Source organism: Camelina sativa, chromosome 19 (assembly GCF_000633955.1).
Source record: "Camelina sativa cultivar DH55 chromosome 19, Cs, whole genome shotgun sequence".
Taxonomy (NCBI): domain Eukaryota; kingdom Viridiplantae; phylum Streptophyta; class Magnoliopsida; order Brassicales; family Brassicaceae; genus Camelina; species Camelina sativa.
In genome coordinates this window covers 12,580,209-12,589,172 of record NC_025703.1, presented here as the reverse complement: position 1 = coordinate 12,589,172, position 8,964 = coordinate 12,580,209, and the positions used below count along the sequence as shown (strand labels likewise).

The following is an 8,964-nucleotide window of genomic DNA, read 5'->3' as shown; positions in this document are numbered from 1 at the left end:
TATATTTTTTTAATAATTTAAGATTAAATGCAAAAAAAAATATTCAAATAAAATTAAACTTTAAAAAATAAGTTACAAAAAAATAATAGTATTATGTAAATGAGAAATTTGAGTTTCTCACCAATGAACATATAATATTAAGAGGAAATTCTCAAGTTTTTCTACACAAAAAAAATTAATATTATATTGGTGAGAAACTTAACGAATTCTCACCAATGCACATGCTTTAACTTTGACTTATATTACTAAAGCATTTAATTGGTTTCTACTTGAAGTAACTGATGAGTAGTTAAAAAAAAAAAAGGAAATTAGTAGTTTAGAATCTGAATAAATACATAAAACTTAATTAGGAATCAAAATGCATCAAGATGCTCATACAGGGCTCGCAATTTAGTTTAACCAAATTAATTTATTACAAAGGCAACGATCCAAGGATTTGTGGCAAAAGGTTTATCGGTGGGAGAAGCAGAGAGTATACTGAGGAGGAGCGTTGAAATCGCGTGCGAGGCACGTGAGATTTTCTACAACAGATGCACCAAAGGTTCATGGGATTTCGACTACGCTGGAAAAGCCTCTGGACAACCTGTTCTTGTCGCAGCTTCCGTTGGTAGCTATGGAGCTTATCTCGCCGACGGATCCGAATACAGGTTCTTTGATTGATCCTAGTCATTTTCTTACATTTTAGTGTAAAAATTGGAAAAATAAAGTTTAAGTAAATTGGTTGAATCTATCCATACAAAAAGTTTTGGTCTGTATTTGTAATGAAATGTTTTGCAGCGGGTTATATGGAGATTCTGTGAGTAAGGAGACATTGAAAGACTTCCATAGAAGAAGAGTTCAAATCTTAGAGAAATCTGGAGCTGATCTCATCGCATTCGAGGCTATTCCAAATAAGCTCGAAGCCGAGGTATCTTAAGTTTACTACTTAACTAAATTAAACCAACAAAGTGAAAAGAATATTCTAGTCGTTTTTGTTTAGTGCTGTGTCCTTGTATCACCATCCAAGTTCAAGCATTCCATGTTATAGACAAAAAAAGGTAAAAATTACTCACATAAAGTTTTTAAGTAACTACAGAGTATTATTAGGTAGTTTTAGACTTTAGTCCAGTGGTTGCATGATGGTAGTTTTGAAATTGTAATCACATTTCACATGCATATACATGCTATTAGTCTAGAATTGACCTATGTGTATATATTTTTTTAGTTTTATGTATACGTTTTTTTTCCACATATTTATAGGCTTATGCAGATCTTCTTGAGGAGGAAGACATGTACATTCCGGCATGGTTCTCCTTCATTTCTAAGGACGGAGTCAGGGTGCCACGAGGAGATTCGATTATAGAATGTGCGAAAGTGGCAGATTCTTGCAAGAAAGTGGTGGCTATCGGAATCAATTGTACTTCACCAAGATTCATTCACGATTTGATCATCTCCTTGCGCCAGGTAACTTTATAAACAATGATGGAATTACTTTTTTTTTTTCTTTTCTCATCTCCTTTTATCCTGTTTTTTGCCTTGCGGCTAAATCAACTGACAATTTCTTTTACTAGGTAACCCGCAAACCAATCGTTGTCTACCCAAATAGCGGAGAAGTCTACGACGGTCTGAACAAGAAATGGATTGTGAGTGTTTATTATATACAAATTTTGTTAAACACAAACTACAAATCTGATTTTGGAGGTTTTTTTTATGTAATAATGCAGAAGTCAGGGGAAGAATCAGAGGAGGATTTTGTGTCGTACGTGAGTAAATGGAGAGATGAAGGAGCGTCGTTGTTTGGAGGATGTTGTCGGACTACACCAAACACCATCAGAGCCATTGCTAAAGTTCTCTCCGACGAATCTCCCGCAGCATCAAAACATAAATTTGAGCAGTAGACTTGTCAACGATGAGTTTCTATGCTTGTTCCTTGTGGTGTCAGGAAGGAGTTTGGAATGTATTATAACGTGTGTAATTTTGTAATCTACTAAACATATATACGTAAGTTGGGACTTGGGGTGTTTCATCTGGTTTTTTGGTGTTATGAAATAATCGATTTATGTTGAAACTAAAAATGATGGTAACTATGTACAACTGCGTAGTTAGAGTATGACAATGATGGGTTAAGACGCTAAGTGATAGTTTGTAAGCTTACTTCTATTACTGTGCTGTAAAAAATAGGTAATATAAAAATAAACTACAAATATTTAATACTAACCATAGCTTCAGAAATTTTTTTTTCTTCCATATATAAAAACTTAGAAAATTACTCTAATGAATGTAATAAACGATGAAAACATCTCCATAATTTGTTTTTTCATTTCCATTTCCATTTCTACTTAATTCCTAAGATAAACTAGTTAAACTTGTACACAACATTTTCAAGTAAAATTTCCTGTTTCTTTTCCATCGGATACAATATAACTTTGATGAACATGAAGAAAGAGTGAAATCTAGAGAAGAGTTTCATTCTCTTTAGCTATCTTCTTCAAATCTTGAAGGAGAGAGACAAACGACATTACCACCCGAATATGATATTTAAACGTTAAGGAAAAAATAGAAGCGAAACCGAAATCTATTTTTTTAACTTTTTGAAACCTTCATAGTACGACAGGATTCGTGGTTACAAGAATTCTAGGGAAGATACCATTAGCGAAAAAAGACTTTTTTCTTTCTCTCAAAAGGGTGAAAAAGTGACGCTTTTCGCGACTCACCTCCGTCGTCTCTCACGATGGCGGAACCCCCATCCGTCCAATTTCTCAGGCCCTCTCCTCCTCATGGGGAAGACAAATCGTCAGAAAAAGAGACCACCGGGTTGGATCTCCCCTGGAAACCTAGCAAGGATGGCGAAATCTTCGTCCCCTCCACCAAACAGTCCCTCGAGATCTCCGACTCCTCCTACTAACATTCCCTCGCCGTCACCGTCGTTTACCTCCCCTGCCCCCAGATGCGCCTCAGTGGAAGCCCTGCCTTCTAACTTAGCCGCTGCCATTGAAGATTGTGCACCACCTCCACTGGTGACCTCAGATCTATGCGTCAATGAAGCTAGAGCGAGTCCTGCAACCACAGTGCTACCCCTACCTTCCCAGGAAACAACGAATGCTGGTCAAACCTCTATGGTTGAAACCACCAAGACTCCTTCTGCGAAAGTTGACTCATCAACGGCCCCAGAGAAATCCCTCATTAGCTCAGAACCTGAGACCGTCAAGACAACCACTGTCACGAATTCAAAAAGCGAGAAAAAGGAGGATGATTGGCTAAAGTTATTTAAAAGCTCTGCCAAGCCGCTCTCGAAAAAGGGTACCTCATTCATACTTCCCTCTGGTGAAGCTTGTGTGGAGATACCAAATTCTATCATAGAAAAACATCAGAAGTCGTGGGACTCCTTCATTTTAGGTCAATTCTATTCCGATCCTCCATCCCAAGGTACTATCCATTCAATTGTCAATGGAATCTAGAGCCCCCGTTTTCGTGATATTGCCGTTTCCAAGCTAGAAGGGAATGCTTTCCTCTTTAAGATTACCAATGTAAAGACTCGTACTAGGATTCTTAATCAAAGGTTATAGAGCATTGATGGACAGACTATGTTTGTCGGAAATTGGACACCAGGAACTGCCCCTGTCAAGCCGGAGCTCTCTGCGGCGCCTATCTGGCTGGAGCTCCGTAATGTCCCTCTACAGTTTTTTAATGAAGATGGTCTGGAACAGATAGCAAGTTTGGTTGGTGAACCTAAATGTCTTCACCATACTACCGCAAACAAGACCAACCTTGAGGTTGCAAAGGTGTTTACAATAATCGATCCCCGTAAACCCCTTCCCGAAGCAGTAAATGTCAGATTCCAGTCCGGTGAGATCAGGCGTATTCTAGTCTTTAGCCCTTGGATGACCCCGATCTGTTTCCACTGCAAGGAGATCGGCCATAGCATAAAGCACTGTAAGTCGGAGCCTATCTCCTGCTCAGAATGTAAATCTACTTCCCATCAGGTTGACAATTTCCCGCGCGTGAGCAAAAAGAAAAAGACTGTTTATCGTATCATGCCTATACCACCTGCGCCACTTGCACCACTGGTTCCACAGGCTGTTACTACTTCGGTCCAGTGTGACACCAGCACCATTGCTAAAGCATGCACTGCTGTTAAGTCTTTGCTAGCAAGTCCATCACTGGATGAAGAGGCAAGCGGTTCAAGGGGAAGATCTTCATCTGCTGGTGTATCAGAGGCAGATCCTGATTCGTCTGGCACTATGTCAACGGATTTGGATGTATCTGACATTGCGGAAGACTATCCTGATGAGTATGGGTTCACTGAAGTGGTGCCAAAAAAGCCCCACCGACATGAACGAGGCAAGGGCCTCAAAATCAACTAATTCCCATGTCAGTATCTATGTTTATTGACATTTTTTGTTGGAATGTGCGAGGTTTTAATAAACTTTCTCATCGCACCGGATTTAAGAAATGGCTTCAGAAAAATAAGCCCATTTTGCAGCAGGTTAAGAGTAGCAAGTTCATAAATGCCCTCATGCCTGGCTGGTTTTGTGAAGATAATTACATGTATTCGGATTTAGGAAGGATCTGGGTGCTATGGCATCCTAGTGTTAAGGTGTCCATTATCTCAAAGTCCCTCCAAATGATAATTTGCGAAGTTGAGCTGCCAGATGTATCTTCGCCTCTGGTGGTTTCCTTTGTCTATGCATCGAACCTGGAAGCTGAACGCCTTCTCCTTTGGGATGAGCACCTTCAACTCTCAACAAGCCAATCTGTTAGTGGTAAAGCCTGGACAGTCCTGGGAGATTTCAATCAAACCCTGAATCCTATGGACCATTCAAAGTCTGAAGGACACTCATTAAATAGAGCAACATTGATCTTCCGTGATTGTCTCTTTCAAGCTTCTCTTTAAGATCTCACCTACCGAGGATGCTCATTCACTTGGTGGAATAAGCAAGCACCCAACCCAATTGCGAAGAAACTTGATAGAATCCTGGTCAATGATATTTGGGCATTGTAATTCCCTTCATCTGTCGGTTTCTTTAGTGAACAAGATTTTTCAGACCACTCTTGTGCATCGCTACACATGCTAAGAGTTTCAAAAAAGTTACAAGCCCTCAAGAAGACTATCAGGGAGTTCAGTAGAGAGAACTACTCTGGCATTGAAAAGAGAGTACAAGAAGCGCATGAGGAGCTTCTCCTTAGACAAAATTCAATGCTGACCCAACCGACCAGTCTAAATGCTATTGCTCTGGAGGAGGCTTAGAAGAAGTGGCAGATTTTGGCTTCGGCAAAGGAAAGGTTTTTCCAGCAAAGGTCTAATATCTCATGGCTGAAGGATGGGGATTGTAATTCTCGTTTTTTCCATCAAATGGCTGATACCAGGAATGCAATCAATCATATTCACTTCCTATATAATAAGGAGGGTGAAAAATTCGAATCAATGCAGGGGATCCAGGATGTTTGTGTCCATTACTTTGAAGGCTTACTTTCTAGTCCAGTTCACCCAGCGCTTTTTGTACAAGATGACATTACTCTCCTTCTGGATTACCGATGCAACCTAGACCAACAAAACATGCTTATAGCTCCATTCACAAATACAGAAATCAAGGATGCTTTTTGATCCATCCCATTACACAAGTCGAGTGGGCCTGATGGCTACCCAGCAGAGTTCTTCATCAGATGCTGGAACATTGTAGGTGGTGAGGTTACCTCTGCAATTAAAGAGTTTTTTTTCTCACGTAAACTACTCAAGCAGTGGAATGCCACCACCTTGGTGTTGATTCCAAAGGTGTGCAATGCTTCCTCACCCTCCGAGTTCAGACCTATTTCCTGCCTAAACACGCTTTACAAGGTTATATCTAAACTTTTGGTGAATAGGCTGAAGCAGCTTCTACCTGGTATCATCTCTCCCTCTCAGTGTGCTTTTATCTCTGGTAGGAACCTCTCCGAAAATGTGCTCTTTGTAACAGAGATTGTGCACGGTTATCACAAGACTAATATTGACCCAAGGGGAATGCTTAAAGTCGATCTGCGCAAAGCGTTTGACTCTATCAGATGGGACTTCGTTCTAGCAACTTTGAGAGGCCTGAATTTACCAGATATCTTCATTGCTTGGATCACCTAATGTATCACTACACCCTCTTTCTCAGTTTCGGTTAATGGAGTTATGAATGGTTTCTTTCGAAGCAAAAGAGGGCTCAGGAAGGGTGACCCGTTGTTCCCTTACTTGTTTGTGCTAGCAATGGAAGTCTTCTCTAAGTTGCTTCACTCATGGTACGACTATGGCTATATCTTTTATCACCCTAAAACAGAGGAACTAGCCATCTCTCACTTGATGTTTGCGGATGATGTTATGATATTTTTTTATGGAGGAAGCTCGTCACTTCATGGAATCAATGATACTTTGGACGACTTTGGGGGATGGTCAAGTCTGGTCATGAACCGAGGAAAGACTGAATTATTTTTGGCAGGGGTGAATGAAACAGAATCCTTTGCAATAACGCAATACGGTTTCCCTCAGGGCTCCTTGCCTATCCGTTACCTTGGGCTGCCATTGATGAGTAGAAAGTTGAAACTCATTGAGTATGCTCCTCTTGTTGAGAAGGTGAAGAAAAGATTTACTATGTGGGATGTGAAGTCCTTGTCTTTCGCTGGGAGATTACAACTGATAGTGTCGGTGATTACTGGTACAATGGTATTTTGGATGTCGACTTTTAAGCTCTCCAGAGGTTGCATCCGTGAAATCAAATCACTATGTTCTCGACTCTTATGGTCTGGAGGGATTGAGAATTATCATAAGGCAAAGGTTTCCTGGTCAAAGGTTTGTCTGCCCAAATCAGAAGGTGGTCTTTGCATAAGGAGATTTACGGAATGGAACACTGCGTTAAATTTAAAACTCATCTGGCTTTTATTCACAGCAAGTGGTTCTCTATGGGTTGCCTGGCAAAAATCACACTACCTCCATAACTCGGCAAGCAACTTCAGTTTTTTAAGTTCTGGAGTGCTACAGAATCAGCCAATGACTCGTGGCAATGGAAATGTCTCCTAAGGCTAAGGCCTATGGCTAGGAAGTTCTTGAAGTGTAAACTAGGAAATGGCCTCCAAACCAGTTTCTGGATGGATAACTAGACTCCGTTTGGCCCTCTCATCACTTACCTTGGTGAGACTGGTCCCAGTAACATACGGATCCCAGTCACTTCAACGGTCTCTGCAGCCACTGATTCGAGCTCTTGGCTCCTGCCGGCACCTCGTTCCGATCATGCACTAAACCTCCATATTTTTCTCACCTCAATCAACTTACCACTAAACCGTTTTCAACAAGAGTTGTCTAGTTGGTGTGTAGATAATGTCGGCTGTGATAAGTTCTCCTCTTCGAGGACTTGGCAAAGCATTCAACTAAAGGAGGAGGAGAAAAATTGGGCACCTTTAGTTTGGTTCAAAGGTGCAACACCATGTCACGCTTTCCACATGTGGGTCGCTCAACTGGATAGACTCCCCACAAGGTCGAGGCTCCAATCCTGGGGTCTGCAAGTCAGCCACCTTTGCTGTTTATGCTCTTCTCAGATCGAGACCAAGGACCATCTCTTCCCCTCTTGCGCTTTCACTAAAGCTATTTGGAATATGGCTTTCACTCGGTTAAGGTTAAACACAGTTATGTTCCACCAATGGGAGGATCTTCTGTTCTGGATTAGTGGAGATTCGGAATCTGCGCCATCTACCCTTCGGAAGCTAGTTGACCAGTCGATCATCTATTCAACTTGGAAACAGAGGAACAACATGCTACATAACTCGCATCAAATTCCTCCAACTACCATCTTCAAATCCATAGTCCGCAAAGTTTTAAATTCAATCCATGCTAGACAGCATCGTCGGAAGTTTCACAACCTTTTGATCCGCTGGCTCATTTGATGTTGTTTTTGCATCACTCGTTTGCTTCCTTGTTTTTTACTCTTTTTTTTGCTAAGGAACTAAACTTTAGGTAACCATCATGTAATTCCTATTTTTCATTTTAAATGATATTTACACGCTTAGCAAAAAAAAAAATGAATCCTAGGATACAACACATTCACAACCGGGTTTGTTCTCACTTAAACACACTGGCTCTACACAAACTATACACTACGATACTCTCGAAAACACTTAGTTTGTAACAGAGAGTGATTGTTGGAGTTTTGGTGTTCTAAGTCTTTTCTCAACTTTGTCTGTCATATGTGATGAACTGAATGTATGTTTATATAGAGGTCTGGATTACTTTGAAATTGATTTTACATAATTTTACCAAGTCCATCGCAAATCTAGGAGATATGCAACATAAAAAAGCGAATATTTTTCAAAGAAATCTAACTCTCCACTTGATCATGAAACCAAAGAGACCGAGTCCTCTTGGAGCTCCAACTTGAGAAAGGCCAAAACATTAAGGCCCAATTTTTCATTTACACATTTAACTCTACTAAATCCACTTACTTTAAGTACGATTGAGGTCCTACAATCCTCCACATGAATAGAAATTACAAACTAAACATAAGAATTCAAAAAAATATTTTTATAAACTAGACTTGACTAGACTATACATAACTTAGGCCAGACTAGACAGACGTTCGAAAATATACGAAAATGTTATTATATCTTAAAGATAACAATTTCAGCTTTGAACCCATCATTTTAATATTTATTCGGATTTACTTAGTCAGGAGAGGTGAACATGATGTCTTGAACCATCCAGATTTTAATTTAAACATAGAAAATAGGTATCGCGCAATAACATTTTTTTTGTAAAGATTCAATTCTCTACTGTGTCTATTCTGGCCTTGGATATTCCTGGGTTCATGAAGTCATATAAAACATGATAAATATCAAAACAAAAACATGGTGTTTATTTTGATTATATTTGATTTTCCTAAAATTATTTTATTCCTCCAAGTTTTGAGGCTTTGGATGGAGATGATAATTAGTATGTGTATTTTATTAACATTTTCTATATATTGACTTTTCTTTTCACTT

General features: G+C 39.8%; 3 protein-coding genes across 3 annotated transcripts in view; all 3 read left to right on the top strand.

Moving 5' to 3' along the window:
- LOC104766170 (homocysteine S-methyltransferase 3-like) overlaps positions 1-1,203 on the top strand; it is a 9,696-nt gene extending 8,493 nt beyond the window's left edge. Inside the window, exon 5 of the mRNA XM_010490002.2 lies at positions 912-1,203. Coding sequence (XP_010488304.1) covers positions 912-916 — 5 coding nt within the window. The 3' untranslated portion in view covers positions 917-1,203. The remainder of the gene's footprint in view (positions 1-911) is intronic.
- Positions 71-2,063, top strand: LOC104766171 (homocysteine S-methyltransferase 3-like). Its single transcript, XM_010490003.2, has 5 exons — positions 71-647; positions 778-907; positions 1,240-1,443; positions 1,551-1,622; positions 1,704-2,063. The coding sequence occupies exons 3-5, from the start codon at positions 1,270-1,272 to the stop codon at positions 1,875-1,877; spliced, it is 420 nt and encodes a 139-aa protein (XP_010488305.1). The 5' UTR covers positions 71-647; positions 778-907; positions 1,240-1,269; the 3' UTR covers positions 1,878-2,063.
- LOC104767758 lies at positions 6,131-7,012 on the top strand. The gene has a single exon (XM_010491740.1). The coding sequence runs from the start codon at positions 6,131-6,133 to the stop codon at positions 7,010-7,012; it is 882 nt and encodes a 293-aa protein (XP_010490042.1).